Source organism: Acromyrmex echinatior, chromosome 16 (genome assembly GCF_024713525.1).
Source record: "Acromyrmex echinatior isolate Ae372 chromosome 16, ASM2471352v2, whole genome shotgun sequence".
In the NCBI taxonomy this organism is placed as follows: Eukaryota; Metazoa; Arthropoda; class Insecta; order Hymenoptera; family Formicidae; genus Acromyrmex; species Acromyrmex echinatior.
In genome coordinates, this window is record NC_141867.1 from 1,775,131 (window position 1) to 1,801,182 (window position 26,052).

The window sequence follows — 26,052 nt, forward strand, 5'->3', positions numbered from 1 at the left end:
TCACTCACGTCCAATAGTAAGGGCAGCAATAAAAGAAAGGCCGTCTTCCGTATATTCCGCCACGTCCTCTCCATCATGTGCGTGTCCTCTCTGTAATAATACAAAAAAAAAACCTGAAAAATTGATAGTTACATTATCGTGAGTCTTACATAATCCATCTAAAGGATAAATTTTTAAATAACTTTTGATCGTCGATAACATGAGTTCACAGTGATACGACGTTATTCGTTAAAATAGATAAATTTAATAATATGTGCAATATAATATGATTGATCAAATAGGATCTTAGTTCATCAATTAAGAATGCCAATATAACGACATAATTAAAGCATAATCGTCAATTTTATCATCGGTTGAACGAATGAGTGTGTATGTGTATATATATGTTTGTCAATGGCTGCACGTTACGCAATAAACATTTAACTCACATCTCAGAACACGGAACGTATAATCGGAAAAAGCTACTTAAACCTAAAAATAAATCTACACTCGTGAAACACTGCGTGAAGTCACCACACACATTCTAGACTTTGCATTCTTTTAAAATTATTTAAGAGAATCACGTGCATGTATAATACAATTGTAGACATTTTGCAAGATTAATGATATAATCACAGTCGGTGACAACGAAAGGCAATTAATTTAATTTCACGAAAACAGTCTCGATGTTCACATTACTCCTCTGCTTATTGAAATTCCAATTAATATTGTAAGAATTTGCAAGTACAACAATACCGGGTAAGTACTCGTCAGATAATATCTCTCGCGAACATACGAAAGCACGCGCGACTACGACAGCTCCTTTCGGAATGCGGAACGCATTCGAGACCAGTCTTGCGGAAGAAGAACATTAATCGATGCACCTCGTTGCGTGCTCTTCCGGTTTCTGGGCGCCTCGTTCTATCAAAGAAACCCGCGATCACTTGGACGATCCCCCCGAGGAAAAGCACCTGCTTTTCCCCCTTTACGAAACCCACGAATGCACCAACCGCAACGGGAAGGCTTCAACAACTCGCGTCAGTTGGTCCTCATCGGGCCCACTATGCGCGTTTTGCTTTCCTCCGAGTCCTTTCTTGTATTTTTTTTTTCTGTTTTCTTTTATTTTTTTACCGTCGTGTGCGATCGCAAGGAATTCGACGGACCCAGAGGTGATTTTCCTGGCCGACGGGGACCGACTGAAGGTGCGAGCCACACTCGTCTCGGCCACGAGCCACGTCCCAGTGACCTACTGAAGATCTCGATCGCATTCGCCTCCTCTCGCCCTCCCTCATCAGCACAACGTAAGGCCCAAACAGGCCCACCATCGACGGCATTACTCCCACCAATGCACCCGATCGTTTCTGCTCTTTTTTTCGCTCGCGTTCCTCCCTCTTTCTCTCTAGAAGAGCGGTAGGGACCACGGCACAGGTGAAAGACACGCACACGATGAGATATCCGCGTCACGCGTCTCAATTGAAGTTTTCATTTAAAAAAAAAAAAAAGAGATTTTCAATGAAAAGGTTAAAATTAGAAATGCCGTAACGAGAAAGTGACGTAAGTGATGCTCGTTGCAGTGTACAACGCACTTCCACTCCGAATCTCGCAATAACGTGTTTTACAGCAACCTACAGCCATATGTAAACCGTAACTGGAACGCGAAAGCTGCGAAGATTACGCGTGAAATTTTGGAGCGTCCGCGTCGCGAGGAGACTCGAAATTCGTTTAACGCAAACGACCGATGCTGCGATGGAACCGTCGATCGACGTCGCAGTAGGAGATCGAAAATTTCCTCATTATTTTTTTTCGAGACAGCGGAATCTCAGGACGCGAATCGTCTGTCGTAAGGTCGTCGCAACGGGGAACGAAGAAATCGAGAAGAGATGGGGAGAGAGGAAGACGAAGCTGCTCGTCTGGGATACTCGACTCGTGACTCGAATAACACGGTATCGTGGTGCACGTTGCGAGATCCCGATGGAAACCAGAAGCGGTGTCTCGTACACACCGTACTGCAAACGTCGAACTAGCTCCAATTTCAAAAAATCGCGCGGAGGAAATCGCACAAGTCCCCCAGTTGAAACCGGGACGCCTTTCCGCCTTGAAAATTGAGTCACGACACACAGACGATTGCTGATCTTTCCTAAGTCCAATTTCGCGAATCGTCTTCCGGACAGCCGTCATATATCCCGACGTCGGAAGTAAAGGACCGCGTGAGCAATGCACAAGATTTCGTAATACTCGCGCAGAATACGGAAGCGACTTCGCGCGTTTACCGCTACTTCTGCAAAAACGGATTTTCCCTTGTAAAGGCTTTATTTATCTTAATTCGTGTGGTTTGCGGAATACTCTACGCGATTTCTAACATCACCTTCAAAAATATTGGCGAAAGATCCGATACCGTTAAAATCAAGGAAGAAACGAGTTTGCTAAAGTATTTAAAAATTCAATTAGATATGGATCTGAAAAAATAATTTGTTGGACTATCAAAATAATTATGTAGAACATCCAAACTGGTTGCTAGAATATCAAAATTGTTTGCACTCATTATATTTCAGCTTATATATTTGATGACAAATTCCTCATCCTGAAATTCCATAATTTTCCCTGATTTCCAGACGAAATTTTATGATCCCTGATACTTTCAATAATATTTTTTATATTTTTGTTCTGATTTGGAAACTGTCAAATATTTTGTTGAGAGAGCAATTACTACAGCATAGGTGTGATGTACGCATATTAAACTTCTTTAAAGTCAAGAATTTTAATTTTTTGTTGATAAAAATTTTTTAATTTTCTTGATTTTCTGATTATTTTCAATTTCCCTGATTCCTTTGATTTCCAATTTTATGGCAACCCAGTTAATAAGTCCAAGAAAATTATTTTCAGATTTTTCTTTATCTAAAATTTTATTCCAGCAAAACTGTTCTTTTTATGGATAATCGAACAGAGTAGGTTTAGCAAATAACTGATTATTTATTATCCAATGTTCATGTAAATGTTACGCTTATTTCGTGAACTTGCGTTCGCTCACTCGAATTGTTTGATACTTTCATTTTCATTTCTCGAAATCTTCGCGAGAGAGAGAGAGAGAGAGAGAGAGAGAGAGAGAGAGGGAAAGAGAGCACTGCGTTCACCTGCATTTGCGTAATGCCACGACCGATAAGAACGGGACTCGAAAGCTAACCGACAGCAATGGATGTCTGACCTAGATTTCTCACCCGCATGGGTGCTAACTCGTCCATCCGGAAATGGCTTATGGTAGCTGGCATACGCCGAGGGATAACGATACGGTAGATAATACGCGAAAGTGCGAGTGAACGCGTTCTCTTTCGCGTACGCTTCTTTTTTTCTTTTTCTCAACGTTTGATTTCCCGAGCGCGAAGATTACGGTGCGGCTCGAATATTTCCGGTACACAGATCTCCTCGGGCATTTTCATCCTGCAGTCTGAGTACTTCTGGTCTGAAACTCTTTCAATGAAAAAGTATTTTTTTATTTCGTAATATCGCAATTCAAACGTCATATTAAATTTTAAAAATGTATCAAATTTCTAAGTAATAACACACTAAGCGGTGTTTGTCGAATAGATTAATATTACCAAAATTAATATTACCTAACTCACTCTAATATTTGATTTAGTCGAAGGGTGCTCTTATTGGCATAACTTCATTTGAATAGAGATCATTAGAATTATATAAGATGAAATGTACAATCAAATGATGTTATTTGACATTGAATCTCATAAGTAGTTCCACTCGAAAACTTATACCAATATTCTAAAATTCCTTGGAAGATATGAATTCCTCCCTTCGTTTTTTTTCCTCAGAAAAAGGGACCCGGCGAATTACTTTCGTTCATTGAATTTTTTCACTCTGATTTTTCCTCTCGGATTTTTCTTTTCCTCTTTTTTTTTTAACCACCCAATTGGCCTTTTATCTCCGTCAGAGAGATGTCCCTTATGCATTCGATCGACGTGTCGTGAATAGCTATACCGAATACATCGGATTAAAAGTGTCGAGGAAACATGTCACGAGACGTTTGAAAAAAAAGAGAATTCACGGACAGTTTCCAATCATTACTATAAAGCGTCGCTTTGCTTCATTGTCTATTTAGTCTGGACGACTCGTCGTGTTATCACGAGCTTGTATAAATTTAGTCGATGCTCTGCTAAATTTCTATCATCTGTTTGCGGGCAGTAGTTATCCCGTCTGGTTCCTTATGTTGCACACGATTGCTAAATTCGATCAACCAATTATATTCTTCTACTTGAATTTCCACGACTGAAAAATTCAATCAGAGACGCGACATTTCATAGTCGACCGAACTAGCCCGGATATTTATATGATTACAGTGGGACATATTTTTGTAGTCTTAATCCTAAATGATTAACGACGATCACAGAGACGATTTGATCACAGAGAGCTTCATTTTGAAATATTGATTTTCCAGGTTAAAATTATTCTGTTCCTAATGATAATTTAATATCTACACAAAAAACACGCATTTAGGAAAATATTATTTATGCATTTATTCGATTGTTAAAAACGATTTTAATATTCAAAATGTTACAAAAATGTATTAGGTGTTGGAATTAATTCGTAGCGTTTTTTAATGAAAGAATGTTATTTATTTCACATGAGCATTAAAAAATACATTAATGAAAGTACTTCCCATCACTTGTAAAACGCTACGAATTAATTCCAACACCTAATATTTTCCTCAATAATCGAAATGTTTTTGTTTTTTTATTATTTTAAAAGGAACAGATTTTATATTTCCCACGAATACATTTCTCTTAATATCAGATATCATATTTCAAATAATGTATTAAAAGAAAGTCGGGTATGATCATCATGGACGTCGCGTTCGACGCACGTGAGCAACGAAACGAAATTTTGGACAGACTCGCTGGTGTCCCAAAAAAAGTACATCGATAGAAAGGCGGGCTATTAAGAGAAAGCGGCCTCGAAAATTAATCATCGTCGGCATCGTGGTGCCCTATCGCGGAAATCGTGAGTCCAAGCCAGATGATCTATTCCAAACAGGCCAAACTTCAAGCATCTCGTTTCGGAGACCTAAATCGCCAGATGACGAGGATCTTGTACAGAGAAAAGAAGAGGACTGCCTACTTACGTGCGCTGTAAAATCCGGTATTTACGTGTACTTCGGCATTTACATATGCATACACATATAAGCGTCCGTAACTCTCGTGAAACTGTACAATCTGACAGTCCGAGAAATAGCTAAATGAAGAGTCTGATATCTAACAGAGAGAGAGAGGGGAAGGGAGAGAGGCAGAGAGAGAGAGAGAGAAGAAGAAGAACGACATGTAGAATCTAAGACGTATGCGAGGAAAAGGATCCTGTTTTCAAGTACGTAAAGACGACGGTGGAATCCGGATACGAACTAGTTTTTAATTTTAAAAAGCAATTTCCCGATAACCCGAGAGTTGATAAGTAAAGTACATAGCACAGTATAGTATAATAAATCAAAAATATATTTTTTTTATTTTATTCAACTGGTAATATCATATTACGTTATAAGCTAAACGCATAAATATACTATACATATCGTTAATCCGATTACATGTAATAATTTCATCATAAGATACGAGGATATGAGCAAAGTGACAGAAAAAGTAAAAGAAGAAAAATATGCAACGAGTTATATAAATGTACATCGAAATAACACGAAAAGCACGAGAAAGCGATCATGCGACCTCATTTCTTATCAACGACGCATAATTACTGTTAATTTCCTTTTGCTAATCAGAAAACTGATTATGTAATCACGCCTAGCCAAGTGAAGAAAAAGACTTCCGCAAACATTGTGTATTTTGCGGTTTGCGTACTTAATATAATTAAATTCCACCAATAATACGGTATTTTTGTGTGAGAAATTCATTGTTACTCTGCATGCGCATTTAACAAAATGTTTACATAATTCGAATTAATTTCTTTCATATCTTTTATATCACATGGAAAGAACGATTTTGCTGAAGTATTTAAAATTTAGTTAAACGCAGAGAGAACAGTATTCTTAATCCGTTCTCATTTTAAGACTATCTTAAGTAACGTCTTATGATGCTAATTCAGTCCTCTAATTGGCTCTTAAGACTGTAACTTCAAATCGTCTCAAATGTAGAATCAGCTATGAATACCGGCCACACACACGCAGATTTGAAAATAATTTTGTTAGATTATCAAATTATGTGAGATACTCAAACTGGTTGCCAGAAAAACTCTTTGCAGTATTACTTTCATGCTTGAGAGATTCTTATACAATTATTTTGATGGACCGACAAAATTATTTTCATATCTGTATCTAACTGAATTTTTAAACACTTCGAGAAAATCGTTCTTTCCGTGCAACGATTTTACAATTTCTATTAATTTTCTAAACACAATTTAAATACTTTTCAAAATTGTAATTAAATACCTATTAATTTAAAAAGTGTTTAGAAGTTTCAACAGAAGAATAAAGTCGATTTTGATTGAAACTGATTTAAGGCTGGTATTTATAGTCGGTTCTTATTTCAAGATCGTCTTAAGCAATGTCTTAAGACGCTAATGCGGTGCTCTGATTAATTTGTGATATCTCAAGAATTTAAATATAAGAACTATGAATACATGAATGAATTGATTTTTAATTTGCTCATACAATAAAAATATTATTTAAAATATTAAAAAAAAACAGAAACGTCTTACACTGATGTTTTTTGAAGAAGAAAAGTCGTCTTACACTGTCCAAGTTTCCTCGTTACTGAAATCAGATATCTGGCGATGCGCGCACAGTCCCTCCTTCTGCATTATTATTTTACCGGGTTGTGTGGTGCAACCCTTTGTTCGCTACATATGTGACAGGTGTGTGTTCGTGACGTAATAGCAGTACCGTTATATACGCCAGGTGAAACCCTATAAGAATGTAACGCGACACAGAACATCATGAGATCGCTGTGCGCCAAATTCAGCGCTCCCGTGAAAGTGACTCGAATGGGAAGGCATCTCACGATCGAGATATTTATAGCGGTACTAGATTTTTCTGCATACATCATAATTCACGAATCGTTCCTTCGGATATCTCTCAGAGAAGCTGAGAAAGCAATATTTACGTTCAAAACATCATTCACTTCTTTATTACTATGATTAAATTCGGATAGCATACTAATTGCTGTGATGATAACCTCAGCCTAACAAGTAAATTACAATTTACGTTGAGTTTGCTTGAAAATCAATTACACATTTCATTGCTCGCCTGAGAGAACGGTAAAAAATATAATTACGTTTGAAATAATAAAAGAATTATCTTTTTCGTAATTTAAGAATGTCTTAGAATTATATATTCCTAATAATTATATTTCTAATAATTAATTGTAATAATTGGAAAAATTAAATGACGAAAAATTAAATGATCCGCTTAAAGATAATATCAATTTCAGATAATATCATTATTTATTTTACTTCTTGCTTTTGAGAACGATAAAAAATATAATTACGTATGAAATTATAAAAGAATGAGAATTTAAGAATGTCTGTGTTAGAAAACAGAATTATACTTATAATAATTATGTAATAACAATTGGAAAAATTAAATGAATTACTTAATCATAACAATTGTAATAATTTTATCATAATTAGAATCCTATTACGTTAACTCTTTCTCCCGTTCAAAATCAGATTAGATTTGACCAGAGCTTGTCAAAATTCACGAAGATATCTCCATCACTCATATATACGTTGGCCGTTGGTCGACGAATGGTTTCTAGATCCATTTTGCTGAATATATGAAATTGCCACGGTGGCCTTTCTAAGAGCGTAGGAACTATCACGATGCGTTGAATTTCAACGGCTAACGAGCTCCGACGCGATCACATAATCATGCTCAGAAAAGCGGAAAATCATGCCGCGACAAAAGGAACTTTGGAAACCTTGTAGAAAGCATAACGGACTACTGCGCGGTTAAGGGGATCAGAAGATAAAGTTCAATCGCCTCATGCTATCCTTCGAAACTCATCTCGTTTCCTTTCCCTCAGCTAATTAACTTCATTAATATTAACAATTACGTGAGTGTCACCTATCTAACGCTGTTGTCAGATTAACCGAGTGTGTATCGATTTCGTTTGAGCGCGATCACATCGCGGATGTGTTTGAGCATGACGTTTCTCATCACGGAATTAGATGTGCGGTCTCATCTTCTCTCGCCTCTTTACGAACCGCCGTACAGCAGATGGTCTCCCTCTACCTACGCGCGACCTTATTCCTGACATAGACCCGGAGAAGGAAGGACGCACCTCTCCGCGAGGAGAGACGCCAGAACGCTGACACACTGACTCGCTACCCCACATACCCTTTTGCCTTTTCGACGTGTGCTCGCGCGAAACCGCGCGAGTGGGGAAGATGAGAAGAGGGAGATAGTCGAAGAGGAGGTGTTTGCCGGTGCTCTTCTCTCCAGACAAGAATCCAAGGAACACATAAAAATAAAAAAAAAATCAAAATGACTGATTCTCGACATCAATAAGCAGTCAAACTTTGTAAAAAAAATCATCAATTTGACTTTCATGATGTCAAAATAAGTCATTTTAACTTTCTCTTGACTTGGTGTGGCCTTTGAAGAAGCCGCCGACGTCCGTCATGTTTCGTGAATGTCGAAGAAGAATTTTTGGCGCGAAGCGTATTTACTCCGAAAAAATTAATGTCGAACGGAAACTTCGGGGACAAAGTTAAATAATAATTAAATAACGCAAATTTCATAGTGAAGAAAAATATAATCCTTGATAGAGTCCAAAAAACTAATTGTTTAATAGGCACTATACACAGATCTCCAAGGAAAATCCTAAAGATCTCCAAAGGACGTCTCTAGGTGTCCTCAGATAAAATGTACTGTGTATGAGAAATTTTTTTCATTACGATAGAAAAAAGAAATATAAGGCACATTGAAAAAAAGATATACCAATAACAATATTTTAATTGAAAATGATCTTGTTGATTTACAACAGTATTAATGAAACAAATAAAGTTTTATGAAAACAAGAGCATAACATATTTGTTTCATTAATAATGCTTGAATAAACAAAATTTTTAATTAAAACATTGCTGTTGGTATAACATTATTTTTTTTAGTGCAAGTATAAATAAATATCTATTGTATTTATACCTACTGCCTTATATTTCTTTCTCTTATCATAATGAAAAAATTCCAGCAACATATCTGACAGCGCAGACCTTTAGGAGAAGACATCCTTAGAAATCCAGAGGACGTCCGTATATCCTTTGAAGATCCTAAAAATATCCTCAGGCTGTATCCCGAATAAAGTATGCTATCAGGAATCAAGTGGAAGAATGGAAATATATTACAATCGATTTTTAGATTACGATTAAATAAGCACTGTCTCATCTGCCCCATCGTGTACCCTTTTTACTTTCACCGTCAGAAAAGGGCGCAGCAAACGTTGTGTCCAACGAAACGTGTGCATATCGCACCACAGTTTAGACAGTCGCATCACTGATCACATATCAATTAGCACATATCAAATAATCACAAACCTCTTTTCCTCTTCGTGGTTCAGTGGGAAGCTCGATATAATCCTATTGACACACACACTTGGCACTTGTGACTTCTTCCTGCCGCGTATCCTCCCTTATAGAGGTTCCTCTTCTTCGTTGACGGTCCCACCTTGGGACTGGCCGAAAGAGAAAGACGCTCGAGAGAGAAAAATCTTCTTTGTCTTTTTTTTTACGCGGTTAGAGCGTCGAAGGAAAGATATCGATATTCAGTATAGATTATCAGATACTCGATTCGGTCGAAAGACACCGGTGACTTGGGCGAATGCGTTAGTTGTGAGCACACCTGAAACGACCTGCGGCCTATATACTCTCCCCTCTCGAAGTCGTCGGCTTTCACCAAAAACCACCTCGGCTGCTCCAACGTGCTCGTCGCCTAGTGGAAAAATCGAAATTCTATGTGTCATCTATCCCGTCCCCTCGATTCTTTTTACAAAAAAAAAGAAAAAAGAAACCGATCCACTCTTTAATTCGTTTTGACACGAACAAATAGTTGGAAAACCCTTTACGTGCGTCACTCCATCGCTTTCTTTTTTGTTAAGCATCGCTGCATCGGACGGAGTTGCAACACAGCCGAGGCTGAATCATAAGCTTGGAGTTCGGTACGACCCATTCTATCTCGGTTGCATCGGCGCAACGGCGGAAGTCGAGCGCAAGCCGGATGCCAGCGAAAGTTCTCAGTTGCCCACGTTCAGGGCCACGACAGCGGCCAACCTCAGGAACGCTCTTTTGTTGTACTTGCACTTTATTGACATTATTATTGTAATACTTATTAGAATATTGATGCATACAGTTACATTGCATACTGCAACATTAATTATCGCGATTTAATTTTGCACAAGAAGAAAAATAAGATGTATGTTGATGAGTCTGTTAAATTAAGTCTGTTATTCATAAGCTTCTATGATGTTTGTCTTTGCTTGCATGAATGATAGGTTATTGAATAAATTTAAATTTTAGAACGTTGCTTAATCCTTTATTGCATATTGCTTATTTACCAGAACAACAAAATAATTAAAAAATTGTCATTTTTTTCGTCGTTTATAAAAATAGAATGATCTTTTGAACGTTCTTAATTTTAGTAAATCGACATAAGTTACTAAAACTTATCAGGAGACAGCAGTTGTGTCAATATCGCATTTTGTTAATTGTTTGATTCAACAGTGTTTTATCTCGGTTGTTTCTATGTAGGCAGTTGTATTGGAAGATACCTTATTTCATTTTCACACAAAACGTCATATCTTTCAGTTTCTATGACTTTTTATCAGTTTTGAAAGTATTATTTAGCGTTTTATACCAAAATTTTATAAATCATTTTACAACTGTAAATATTTATGTCATATTTTATGTCATATTATTTGAGCTTATTCATAAAGATATCTTTAATTTTCATACTTTTATATGCAATAAGTTGCAATTTATTTTCTTATTATTTTATTTGAACTAAGAATTTATTTTTCATAATTCTTGTATTATTCAAGCTTTTTCATAAAAACAATTGAATTTATACTTTTACAGTTATATTATTTTTATGTGTATGAACTACTGTATGAACTACTTTTATATATTTTTATTATTCGCTAATAAAGTGCAATTTATTTTTCATATGAATATATTATGATAAAATTTTTTGCAATGATTTATTTTGATATTTTTTCTACATCCTTTCATTGTTTTATTCAAAATATATTTTTTTCCTGTTTTCTTTCGCAATGTTAAAAATCTACAATAATGACACAATCTCAAATAATATAATAAAATAATTAATAATTAAACTTGTTTTTTATAAGAACATTATATTATTAGATAATGTTCTTATAAATAATTATTAATTGATAATTTTTAATTGAACATAATTTTGCAGCAAAAGTGTTATAAATCAAAGAGAGTTATTTTAAATGTTTGTTTTTATAAATGATAAGAATTTAATATTCTAAACAATGAATTAATGATACTTTTATCCCTGTACAATCAGTTGTTATACATATATTCATATTTAAAAATAACATTTACAAAATTTTAAAAATATTCAAACTTATATTCTAAAAAACTTAGTTTTTTTAATTATGTCGTTGTTCTCCGCAAATGAGAGACATCTATTGTCTTCACAATTTTTTTACGTTTTCACGCGTATTTCAATTGGTTTGTGTAACATATTTGATATCTAAAAAAAAACTTCTTTAAAAAAGAAAAAAATACGCCAAGTGCATAAAGAAGAGTATTGAATAGGTAACCATATTCCTTCATCCTCTTTATCCAAAAGCGCTTCAGAGATCTATGCTTTAATATTCTAAAATCCTTTAACAATCCTTGCTACTTACTTCAATTGCTGTGGAAATGAAATCAAGATTGAGATATCATAAAGAAGTTCAACAAATTCTTCCTTAAAGTAACTATGAAATTTAGAGCAAGAGTTAACTTAGGATAAAGTTTCAAATTGATTCTTATCCTCGGCGTAGGATTAAAGAACAGAGTTTAGGAGATTTCATCTCGCATAAAGATGGAAAAGGATTCGAGGGCAACGACAGGAATCTGAGAAATATTTCCGAGAGACGAATACCGGAAGAAAAGTAACACTCGCCGATAATCGTGAAGGTACCTAGGTGAAGGTCAACAGGTATTATTAAGTGTTTAGTTTCTTCTCTCGATCATCCGTAGCTGCAACTCGTTCACGCGCTCATACGTATACATGGAAGAATTACGTGTGTAACGGCTGTTATAATAATAAGTTAAGCACAGCTACGCGAATCCTGATTATTCGGGTCAAGGAAACTCTCCAATTTACTCGTCACTGAAAGCGGAGAAGCATCGTCTTCAATAATAACAAGATAATATCTAAATATTCTACATACATTTATACCAACACTAATCAATATGATTAGCATAATCCGATATTATATATAAAATTTAATGTTATTGTCAGTGTAAGTTATAATAAAAAGACGATACACAGTTTTTTTTTTATGTATGTATTGAGTGACAGAACTCATTATCATTTTCTTCGACGAATCCACGTGATTTTTTATTAAAAAAACTTATGAATTAATATTTATGAATGGAATATCATGTACTCCTTGTACGTGGATTTTCTCACAGCAGTAATTATGCTAATTAATATATTGGCATACGACGTTTATTGACCAAACAATGGGCTAATGTATGTTAATTGAAATCCTTATAGGCATCGCCAGGTGGAACAATGCATCGCATGTTTTATGAAACGAATCATTGACATTCCACCCGCCCTTCTCTTTTTCTAATATATGTCTCTCTCTCTCTCCCCCCCCCCCTCTCTCTCTCTCCCTTTTTCTATCTTTCTCTTGTTCCGTCTCCTCGAGCAGATCCAATTCCGGAAGAAAGCTGCGCGAACAAATTCCGCGTCGGCCGGAATGGTGAAATTGCGCAATTTTTCCTCGCGCTCTGACGTCAGCGACCATTCAGGAGAGCTCCGCGCAGCTTTCACACGGATCTTGCTTTGTTGTCTAGATACCTACATAAGTAGAGACTCATTGCAAGAGCTTGACCAAAGAAAGGAAAGATCACGGTAACAAATAAATTTCGTCCTGTTTACCTTTTACATCGGGTAACTCATGTCTTCTCAACTGAAAAACTACTTTAGCGTCTATTTCAATGTCGAGACCTCATTGCGAATTTAGCATTGAAGATTAAAGAGTTCTTTTCAAAGAATGAATATAAAAAGTTAAATAAATAATAGAAAGTGGACTAGAATTTCAAGCTGAGACTTGTTGTAAATTCAAAGAAAATATGGGGCCACTTATTAACATGTATAACGTCCTAATTTCAAATTTTGAGAAACGATAAAGTCTCTTATCAAATTGTTAGAAATGTATTCTATTAAATTAATTTCTAATTTTTGATATATAAAATAAATATTTTATATATTTCTTTAATATTTCTTTAACTAAAAACCAATGTTTCTAGAACACTCTGTACATTCTTTTATGGTAGCTGATATCGAGGCAAAATGGCACAAGCTTTTGTCAGCCGGAAAAAAGAGCGACAAAATTGCGGTTGTTAACTGCAGACCTCGGGAATAGAAATGGGCCAACCCGAAAATCAATAAACTGCAACTAAAAGAACAACCCGTATGGGAAGTTGAACACATGCGGTGCCAATATTGGACGTCAATTAATGAACAAATTTACCCAAGTTTTTATTTATAAATATCATATCTTTACAATATATTTTTCAGTGTACACCACATTTGGAGCTTAAAATATATAATTAAAAGCAACCATATCATAAATATTGGCATGTATTTTAAATTTATCAACCAAGAAAAAGTATTAGCTCCGATAATTGCTCCGTGTCGAAAGTAATTCCTTGAAACGTTTCGATCGGCTTATACGTTAGATAGAGTCTGATATCTCGTAAACCAATACTGAAACGCATGCCAAAGATATATCCTGTCTAGCATCGAAATGGCCGTACTTTATCAAAGTATTTTACATTTATTTTGGTCACGGTGCTCCCACCGATCAAGCTTAAGTGGATACGTCAACTTCCAATGCAAATCTAACATTACCGCGTGAATGTCATTACCCGTCGTAGCCGATGCGTGACGGCTGCCCATCGCGGGTGTACGACTTGGGAAACAGTTTTTTTTTTCTTTTTGCAAAACGGTAACGTTGGATATCGCACGTTCGGAGGACTTTCTCCCGAGCTGTGCGCGCGCGAATGGTATGTGTGTACGAAGATCCGGTATTCTTGGCATACAACGTACCAGTCTGGAACAGTTACCGTAGCCTCGGGAGAGCAATTAGACTCTTGTGATTAAAGCTCTAATCTCTCGGATATCCCGCGACTGAAACTCGTCTTCGGATTACTGCGGAATGCAAAACGGATACGCGGACTTACGAGACGTGCGCGCGGCCGATGCACATTGCGCCCGAATTGTATCTCTACGTCTTTCTCGTCTCTCTTGTTCGAGGAATGTATTTATATCCGTATCGAACAATACGTTACACGTGCATACATGCGGCAGAATGCGAACGAAAAATCCCCGATCCTTTCCGCGGACGAAGAAGCTTATGATTTTTGCAATTCTCTTCTTTCCTTGCAATAAAGTTGACGAGTACTCGTACTGAAAAAAATTTTTTATTCAAAATGAACGAAAAAGAAAATTCTGATCGTATCAATCAGAATTCTGATTATTTCAATCCTATCTCTAGAATTATAATATAATTGATTCAACCAGAAAATTCTGATTTGTCCATTTTTAATCACGATTCCAATTAATATAATCAGACTCTTTTTCCAGTTTAGGCTTATTATCTGTTATATTCGTAACATTAAACTGTACTTGATTTAAGTAACATTTAATTATTTCTATACGTCACGTCACTATTGCTTCTATTCGTGTCGTTAATTGAACTAAAATAACACTGAGAGAAATGAGTTTGCTGTAGAGCAAAAAAAGGAATAGGCAAATATGATGGTTTGATAGGAAAACGAATCGATCAGTTACTATTGCGAATAATTACTCATTATTCGTTAATGTAACAAATAATACGCGATTTACGATACAAATTAAAATAATTAGTATTGCTAGCAAATAAAAATTTATCAAAAAATAGTTTTTACATAAATTACTTCTATTATTAATAATTGTTTGGAATAACAAATTTACCTCAATCACAATAGTATAATTTGTTGTATATATCCACAAACCACAAATTGATAAAGATGGTGACTTGTTAAATTAAGAAAATCCTTTCTCTCAGTGAATGGAGTTGAATGATTAAATTCAAGAAATGTATTAAATTTAATTTAAGAAATATATTAAATTTAATTCAAGAAATATATTAACGTACTTGTTTAATAAATAAGAAACTAAATTTGATTCAAGTTTAGTTTCTCATTTACTAAATGCATAATATGAATGTTATTTATTTTGAAACTAAGCAATTCAATTATAGAAATGTATTGATTTACATTTTGACATATATAGAAATTAAAAATAACAAAATATTATTTAACTCAAAAAAATTGAATTACTATTTCTCCTTTGATATCTAACAGTATATAGTAAAGTCATTTCTCTCGACTTTCATTCAAACAATACAGCGTATTATTAACAGATTACATCTTTTATGAATTAAATAGAATCTGTTTAATAATTACAGAGTTCAATGAAGAACGTTCTCTCCTAGCTTCATTAACGCGATCTCCGGAAATTAAAGAAACCCCGCTCGCCAGCAAAATTGGTATAATGAACGCGTGAGTAAATTGACACTTTTCGAGGCGCCAGGAATAGATACGCGCAGGTATGCAGCCGCAGGTTTGACCGATTTCTTATCCGGTAGCAGCAAAACATAGGAATTCGACAACGTATCAAAAGGACAGACAGACCACGTCGATTTCAATCGCATTGCCGTTCAGTCGCGCGTCCGGCTAAGTCGAACGGAAGATTTAGTCGTGACACACTTTCGGATCACGAGACTGTGGGGCTCTTCGCGTACCGCACCCACGAGATTAACATTATAAATTGTCGGATGCATCAATGTGACGAGATAAAATCGGTGACGCAAATAATCGCAATTCGCGGCGGACAATAAGCACTTGGATTAATCATTATACGTTCAGTATTCTGCAAAAAATAGCTTAACCCACATATTGATATGAATGATCATGTGGACCATATAGAAATCGCGACTAAAAAAGTGGTACACTCTGAGTTTCTCGATGCGAGTGTCTCAAGGTCGTGATGACTATGATAGAGACTGATTAATACAAATTGAAAGCCGTAGCTTGTGGCCGAATCTACGAAAATCTCGTAGTGTTTTGCATATAAAAGTATTCAATCTCGGGATCTCGTATGAAACAAAATGACGTGGGCATTGACAAAATAAATGTTTATTGATCCCTCAATGTCACATGTCACGTTTGCAACACACTGGGTACTGTATAAAAATACCGTTTAAAAGAGAACGTACTATAATAACAAATTATTAAAACGCCAGATTAAATAATGCAACAAGCAAATCTTTACGTACATCTAAATTCTTTTATAATTTTTTTTTTCTTTATTATTATTATTATTTCATTATTATTTATTTGCTTTTTATTTTTCTTTTTTATATTTTTTCTGGGTCTCTCTATTTTTCTTGCATTATTCATTTTTTATTTTTTTTTTTTTATTTTCTTACATTCATTATTTTTTCATTGCATCGCATTTCTTGCATGAACATTCTTAGAGAGCTTGCCCTAGAATGTTAATGAATTCTGTATTTATCTATCTTTATTAATAAAGAAATTGGCATATAAAGTAAAAGAAAATTCGGATATACCACACTGACAATGAGAGTAGCATCGAAGGATTAATTGAAGAAATTGCCTGATATAAATCAATTCAAGAGATAAATGGTTTATCCGGCATCTCGCACGATATCGTATGCTAATAAAAAATCGATAAACATCTTCCGTGTGGGAAAGGTACACGCGAACGTTTTGGATTCTCCGTAGCGAGACGAGCAGAGAGATCGTTGGAAGTAGGTACTACACACATCGATCCGATGCATCTGGGCGATTATCCGCGCGCGAGAGAAGATCTCTCGATGATTCCCCGAAGACAATCGCTTCGTGGGCGTTTATTACAGGCACCGCGGAGCGTGCCGATTCGGTGTGTCTACCTATACGCGCCTGTAATTTTGGGTCACTGAATCGCTGACTTTCTTCCGTCGTTTCACCGCCCGGGCACGACGCGAGGGAACAGGAACACGCGGCGTAGAGTGCATTCGCCAAGCCTTGACGAAAAGAGCCGTCCGGTAATTACGGTGAGTGCGGGATAAATCTTCGTCGTATTCTCCGAGTGACGTTCGCTCAAGAAGCGTTACGAGTGCGATTATCACGCGGTAAGACGCGTGCACCCAACGCAGTTTTTACTCATAGATCGTAGAATAAGAACTTGGTCTTACCGGGTAGGCAAAGTTTAATCAAGTAGAACAGTAGTGCACAAATTGTGCAATTTCTTAAAATCGCGTAAAAGTTATTAAGGACCATTTTTAAGCAATTCTGTATTTCACTTTATGCTCACGGACAGACAATTTATACTGGCTATCTTCAATATTGTTTCAAATATAAAATGAATTGGTTCTATGGGAGCATATCTGTATGCTATTAACTGAAATTAAAAATTTATTTGTTTGCATCAAATTTTATTTCAGTTCTTTCGCTTTTAATATGTATTAATGTACTATTTATTTTAATTTATTAAAATAAATTGTATTAAATATATTAAAATATTAAAAACTCTTATTCTTTTATGTATACTTAATTAACGGCAAATTTTTTAAATTATTATTTTTATATTATCCTTTATTTATACGAATGATAAAAAAAATGTAATATTTCACGTCAAATTTCTGTCTAAGAAAAGGGATTACGAGCATAAAAAGTTTGCACATACTGGTATAAAATACAAGATTCTCACAGCACTCCGAATACTACAGAAAGATTCTGGGAAGCACGTTTCTACGTTCTGCAATAAACTTTACGAAAAAAAGGTAAAAGAGAGAGAAAAGAAAGAGAGGCAAGATACACTACGATTTTCGTAGATTCGGGCACAAGTTGCAGAAAAGTTTCTAATTTGTTTTTAAGAGCGTTTCTATCAGTCTTATCTCGATCTCTTGTAAAAATGTTCGTTCTCTTATCTCCATTAATGGAAATAACGAAGAAATGCTAATAAAATTCTGTCAACGGTCACTCATTTCTAACTTCTAATATTCATGGTTTGAAGGAGGATCATGGATTTCTGGGGCGATCCGTAGATTTGGGATCTTAGTGTGTCAGTGTGTCTATATGCTAATCGTCTGGCGATGAGAAGCTTAACGTTGTAATATAGCTTAACGTGCATATGCACGTTACCATACGCGTCTAACTCACGCATATGCACGTAAATCATATGTAAATTGCGATATACATCAAATCCCTTGATACACGATCGTACGTCGCGTTAAGCTCTTCTTCGCGCGACGGTAGAAAGTAGTCTCATAACCCCCAGTATTCACGTCTCTGCGTTGCGTACGGTTCGCAGTAACGTGCAATCGCGAAATGATCGCGAAAGTAGAAGAGACTCGGCAAAAATTTGCCTTCCAGCGTCAGCTGTCGAGCGTTGTCGTGTCGAAAAATTACATCCAATTAGCTACGTCCTAGCAGTTGTCAAAAAAGCGGTTCATAAATATGGAAACATGGTAATCTGAAAGCATTTATCATGACGTTCCGTCAGTCATTTTACCACCATGGAACATCATAAAAATTTAATCTTGCCCCAAATAATATTCGCGATACGTATTATAACCGAAAGACACACATAGACATCGTCTCGGTCATAAAATAAACCGGCTTTACTTGAACATTTTATAGCGCAATAATACGAAAAAAATACACTGAAAGAAGTGGACGTCGTCTCGTAAAATAGTATATAAGCGCGAGACTCGCGAGAACAGCTGCTCTCTTTCGTTTCGGTTTAAACTACTTTTCACTAAAATTAGCCATCCCCGCGGAATGGTACCATTTCACGCAGCATTCACGCGGTAATATGACTAAGGACCGGATGCACTAGTATCGCTCTAGCGCCGTTTAACTAAATTTTCTCCATCTCTCCGCGACACGCTGCATGTAGGTCTGTAATTTAAAAAGGGATAGCGAGCCCCTAACCCAGGATTAGTGAACCCAGACCGTAGCTCAGTCCACGAATCCACGACACAGAATGGTATTTAGTAAAGTAGGTATCTATGTCTGCCTGACGTATGCATCTCACGGCTCGTCGGTGAAATGTTAGAAGCACTCTTATCGCGCCGTGAATTGTAATTCTCGCAGGTTGCACAATACCGCCGCGTTTCGTCGTGTCATCCTGTTAATCCGTATTAATCGAAAACCCCTTTCTTTTCGCAATGACTCGAGGAATCCGATTTCATTTTAAGTAACAAAAAGCGTGGTATACGATCAATATTCATCGATTTCTCCTTTTTCTTATAGCTACTTCTGAGTGATTTCAAATGAACTTAATTGATTTCTATTCGTATCGATGTACATGAAGAATCTCCCAAGGAACACACCAAGTCAAGAGAAAGTCAAAATGACTTTATTTTAACGTCATGAAAATCAAAATCACGATTTTTTGTTACAAAATTTGACTGTTTATTGACGTTAAGAATTAAAATAAAATTATTTTGATTTTTTGTTGATTTTTATGCATTTCTTGGGACACAGAAAAATGTAAGTAATAAGCCAATCGTAATAAATCGGCCAATCATCATAGAGATAAAACAATACAACATAAGTAGCAGCAAATAAAAAATGTTCATTAATCATTAATAAATTAAATTACGTACACTTCTTAAGATTAGCATCAAGTTATTAATATCTTTTTAAAATGCTAATTAAAAATTGCTCATCAATTTAATAAATTTTTGATATCATTATTCTAGCTGTTTTAAGATCGAAAACATTTTCAATATGTAGTATGAATATGTATATAATGAGAAAAAAAGTAACTTCATTAAATGCGTTCGTAGTGGTTATTTACATGTTAACAAAATCTTGTTAAGATTTAATTTAAAACATGTTATTTATTTAAATTAATAAATATTGCTTGACAACCCGTGACCGCTACATTTAGTTTAATCCATTAATATTTTTTTAAATCAGCAACTTGTTTTCTCCAGTGTATAAATTCACTATAAAATATTTAAACATAAGGTCCGCTTTGATCGAAAATAATATATTATTGTATATCCCTTAATTGAAAAAACGTTGATTAGTTTACAGCTTATGTTTTTCTTGTGTGTTGTAACCTTTAACCTATAGAAAGTAGATGCAACAATCGATAGCTCGAAACCAAAAATTCTCTTTAAAAAGTTAGTCATCATATACAATTGTTCATTCAATCCTCAAACTAGTTTGTGTGGACTAAAAACTGTCTACTTTCTCTCAAAAAAATGCGTTGAGTTATTCACCGATAGTTATAAATGTAAAAACAATTCAGTGCCCGATTACCATTCCGGATTACATTGACGTCACTAAAAAGCGCTTCATTTTCACTTTTCTAATATCGGTGTGATGACGACGTCGTTAAGCCAGTCGACACGCTCACTTTCACCACCCACGCGTCAATTTTCTGTACCTGCTGGTCACCTACCGTCACGTATTTGCGTGACAATGATTCACCGTCACAACCCCATTCTTGCTCAATGAATATTTCGTTTAGTATTCCTGTATCATCCGTTTCCCGTTTGCCATAAAGATCAACGCTAAAAAAAACAAGGAAACTTAAATCCAGGTCATGTCGTTTCTCATCAAAAATGATTGCGAGACAAAATTAATCCTTTTATGGACTGTCCCATTCTTTCGGAAGCTTAATTAACAAAAGACTCTTTATTTTTTGCTTCTTTTTAATTCAAAAGATCATACCGTAATTCTCTCCGAATATTCAGCACGAAGAAATCGTGTATGTTAAGTACCTCGTTTACCAAAGTAAAATACATGGCACATTGTAATACTTTCGGTATATATTTTTAATCCAAGCATGAACGAGTGAAAGGAAAGATAATTCATTGTTATTTTCATATCGTCTTTCGCATGACAATATCTATAAGCAGAGCTTACTTTCACTTTTCACTTTTATCGCTTCGCCTCTTGCACGTCGACGACACGCGACTGCCGGATGTCCGGATATAGAATGACGTCAATGAAAGTTATGGTTACGAAATTATTTCTCGAAAGTCCCGCGACACAGGCCTTCGGTAATCGGAATTTACCTCACGCAACTATGAATTAATACAATCGATAAGCTATGCAACGTTCTTGCTCTTAGGACTTAAATCGCTTGGTGCTGATATTCCGTGACAAAAATGTGTGAATGTGCGGATAACGTTTAATAAATCTTCTATTCGCAATTTTCGTTGCAATTTTCGGAGTGAGTCTCTGACTCGGATGAAATTGCTGTTAGCATCTTCTTCGTGTTCGAAATGCTTGTCAGTCGACAATTATGTTACTTTTCTCCCAAGATCAAGAAGCGCCGTATCGCTTTTTTTTTTCCTCGAGCAGATCGAATCTCTCCGACAACGGGCTCTCAACTACGCCCCTGAACTCACTTTCACCGGCTGCATCTTACACATCCGGAATGGTCGAGATTGTACAGGTAAATAGGATAACAGAGGCGATACGCTTCTTCTTCTTCTTCGACGCCTTTCATTCAGGAACACATTAAGTGGAGCTCGCTCCTTTATAAGAAGAAATACCCGAGAACGAATGGAGATTGCGTCGGGATTATTAAATTCTTCTACCTTTTCAGTCGCGTTATACTTACCGCTCTTCAGATTACGGTGCAAAGGAATAGTTGCCAAGCAGTCATCTTGTGCCGTCATCTTATTACAGAGCAGTGCTAGACGAGGAAGTGGACTATTAATCTTGCCGTTGTCGTTTATGTCACGAATAATCGAATGCAGTCGCGTTTTACGTACCACACTGTGACATACGACTTCTTGTCAAATGAGTACTAGATAAATAATATTAACGCTACTAATATTCTGCAATTTTAGTTCAGTCACAAGTATACGGAAATTTAATGGAATTGCATAATGAAAGGGAATATGTTAAACATAATTACTTATATTCACATACATTTCTGCATCTCATAATCCCTGCAGGTTTAATTTTCTCCTTTTTCCGCAGATTTTAAGAAAAATCCTCCACCGGCTAAGCCGAGGATATCTCTACTCGCATTACCGAGTTTACAACACAGTGAAACTTACAGCGATAATTATATTCTTCCCGTGACGGCGGATAAACTCTTAGCATTACGCTGTTACGACTGCCATTATACTGCAATGATTACCAGCATTTTCTCCTCGGTCATTATACGGGAACGAGCTTATGAATCGCCAATATGGTGCAAAAATTAAGCGTACTTAAGCGTCCTGTAGCTCTTTTTCTACGCATCGCTTACACATCACCATTACAATCTCCAAAGAAATGTGTCATTTGAAACATGAAACGCTCGGGCGGTTCTTCTCTTTGAAAATGTTAATTATAGAGAAAACGTTACATTACAGAGAAAAATATTACCATTAGAACGAAAGTATTGCGAAAAAAGCTAAATTGTTTAGAAGTTAAATTGTTTGGAAAATAAATTTTATAAATTTGTCTCCCATACATAATAATTTTTCTTCCAAATATAATTTGTTTCTTGCCTTATCGCGTATCTCTTCCTCTTTTTCTTACAAAATTTAATCTCTTAGGGAAGAAAGATATATTTCTTTATCATAGGTGTTCGCCGAAGTGTGAAGAGATTACGATATTATCGTATAAGCGATATTATCGCTTATTTCATCTTATAATCTGCAGCTAGATCTGCAGTTACTTAATTTTTGTGCCATTTCATTTCTCTCGATTGGCCTTTCAACTGCTGTACGTGTCGCAACCCTTTCTTTTTACACTCTTACTATAAGTTCCGTAATGCGATCGAAGCAGTACATTTCACCAACAATGGCATTGCAGTTGGCTTTTCTCGCAATGGAATTCGAGCCGCGTCGATACTGCGGGGAGAATCGCATCTAGCACTTCCACAGCTTTTGCGAAGTGCATCCTGAATCGATTGACGCTCACCCGACGTTCGCAAACAGAATATCGCTCACTGACAGTTAGATTCGTTTCATCCTATGTATATATCTATCAATTTGAGCGATCCATAATTGCTCTCTCGCAAATTCCCATCTGGCACATTAGCGCGTTATACCTAATACATGCTCGTAATAATTGCACCTTTTATCATTTTGCATTTACATTCAATTGTACAGTGGATTTATAACAAAAATTAATTAATACTTTATTATATGATTAATTATTGTATCATTATATAATTCATCTTCATTAACTTTTATTTCATATTATTACACTGTATTATCAAGGTAATCGTGTGCAAACATTATTTTAAAATTACGCACACAGTTTTCCAAGGAAAAAGCTATATTTTGCAATAAATGATCGATTAACACAAATTAGAAAAACGAATCGAAAGCTACAAGCCAAAAGTACAAGCTAAAAGCCAAAGTACATTAATTCGCGTCATGAAACTTTTCTCAAGAGACAAACAATAGAGATAGGTGGTATCTCGTACGACGGTAGCTAATTACCAGTACATTGTTGCCGTTGGTACATCGTCTAGATCATGGTGACTTGCGAAATCTGAATCAGCCCGACCAGCACGAAGAGGACGCTCTGATTCCTCAAGCAATCAGAACATAGCGATCGGCGGCGTTCTCTGGCCCTGAACGAGTTACAATCGGGAGTCCGAAACCTGTCGGCCAACAGTCGACTGTAATTTTCCGAGGTGAACTAACGGACGCATCAAATCGGACATCGAGACGATATCTCGCGATCGACGTGAGAGGGTTACGCGAGATAATCGGTGAAACTCGCCGGCCTCCAGTCCCTCGACAATTGACGATAATGCGCCAAGAGAGCCGGGGATACCTTTACGACTCTCAGGTACCAATTCCTTCAAGATTCGCCTGTATATTCGCAGGGATATTTTACTGCCGGTCGCCCGCGGATTATCGAGCTGGCGCAAGCGAATGTGCACGCTTCGTACACACAGTTTATGGATCGTGGCCCATACTCGGATGCACGGCGGATACTCGGCCAATGGAACGTTCCGAATAATACTTTTAGTTGTACGTTGGCCGATTAAACAAAAATCAGGACGAGACCGTTTTTAGCGGGCCAATAACGATGGGATATCAAATTTCTTCAAGTGGTACATCGCCATCCGCGTGGCGAGTCGGCCAAACTAAATTAGGAGATATTGGCTTGATCCATTTTCCAAAAACAATAGTCGAGATATATCTATTTCAGTTCATAGATTAACTTATTGGATCTCAAATTTATTTCTGTGTCAACTAGATGAGATCCTAATTTTATAAATAAGATAAGACAAACGAAGGTATCGGAAATACTACAGTATCGGACAATAAAAGTGAAAAGAACAGTATCTAGATAGATGTAAAAATATTATATGAAATTAGAGTATAATATTAAAATTTATGTAATATAAACAAAATATTTTCTTATATGGAATTTTAATTTATTCATAAATTTTTTTAGACGATATAAATTAATCCAAAATATAAAGCATGAATTAATTACATGCGACACGATGAGAAATTATATCTTGAACTCATCCCACTGCTATACTAATAAATCAATTTACTTTTACATAAAATGTTTATTCATAAAGCATCCGTTCTGTATTAAATGTATCGTCTTCTTGTTTCGGAGATAAGTATCTTTAATTAACGAATCATGTTTATCCGTAAATAACCCAGTTAGCTCAAAAAGTTCGAAAAGAATTCTTTTTTTATTCCCGATTCACAAAATGAATTCGTTTCGTCCCATTTCTGTTCTAAAAGTATTTTTGAGAGTCGCAAAAGATTTCACTTTTGTTGTGTCACCAATTGTGAACTCTTTTTCGAACGATAAATTTTTTCTATTTTTTAATTTTTTATAAGAATAAATCGTACTTTGATTTTCATACAAATTAAATATTTACTTTTATTACAGGTAATATATACAAATATATTTGTATATATTTTTAAATTCTTATAAAATTGATTCGAACACAGAGAACTAATTCATAAAGAATTCAAGAAGATGAATTCTTTTCTAGTTCAAATGGATTAGTTATGCCAATTAAGTTGTGCTATATAACCGGCGCTCGTCTTTAGGATTTCATCCACTCTAAAGAGACGAAGAGCATAGGGAATCACAATCGGTATATCCGATCGAAAGCCCCGCCGCTCTCGGTTCTCGCGTGAACGCACGAGCGGCACGAGGAGAAAGTTTCTCGAAGCCAGGAAGTGAAGTAGGCCACGACTTTGACCGTTCGCAAGGTCCATACTCCCGTGGCACGCCACTTTGTAGTGTCTCGTTCCTTCTCCGGCCTACACACTGAGTATGTGTACGTGCGTGCGAACGTGTACGTCGCCGCGATCATCCGGCGGTATGGTATGCGGACAGACTTCCACCGTCTCGATATTCTTCGCAGGGTGGCCCAGAAAAGGTGGAAATCAGTAGCAGGAGCGTATTCTTTGACGAACGTCCAGCCGACTTTCCCTTGGCGGAAATTTCAACTGAGCCTCGATTACAGAGCGGCTCCTCCATTGTGAACCTCGCGCCTCTTGCGTGTAAATAAGCTCCAACATTTTTATTTTAGAAACAAGATCCCAAAAAAGTTTCCACTTGAACTCTAGGGACTCTATCTTATAATGAATACTTCACTTCGGACTTAATCACTGTTAATAAAATGGCAATAAACGTCAGCCTGAGTATTCGGGTACCCAAATCGAAAATCATAAGAGCGATATTCGCTACTTTTGCAGTCACAAATGCTCGCTCGTGTAATCGAAAGAAATATTTTCAAATATCTCGGATTATATAGGAGAATTTATGCCTCGGTACGGGGGTGATAATGTATTCTATTACGGTTTTAATTGAAAC

At 36.1% G+C, this 26,052-nt stretch overlaps 1 protein-coding gene across 6 annotated transcripts in view; it reads right to left on the reverse strand.

The window, feature by feature from the left end:
- The window catches only part of dyl (transmembrane protein dusky-like), a 54,189-nt gene that overhangs the window by 17,362 nt on the left and 10,775 nt on the right, over positions 1 to 26,052 (reverse strand). The window contains exons 1-2 of one of the 6 annotated variants that reach the window (XM_011054403.2): positions 9,517 to 9,817; positions 9 to 90 (exon numbers count right to left, since the gene is read on the reverse strand). In XM_011054403.2, the coding sequence (XP_011052705.1) occupies positions 9 to 77 (69 nt within the window). In that variant the 5' untranslated portion in view covers positions 78 to 90; positions 9,517 to 9,817. The other 5 variants (XM_087414328.1, XM_011054397.2, XM_011054398.2 and 2 more) reach the window with 5 other exon arrangements.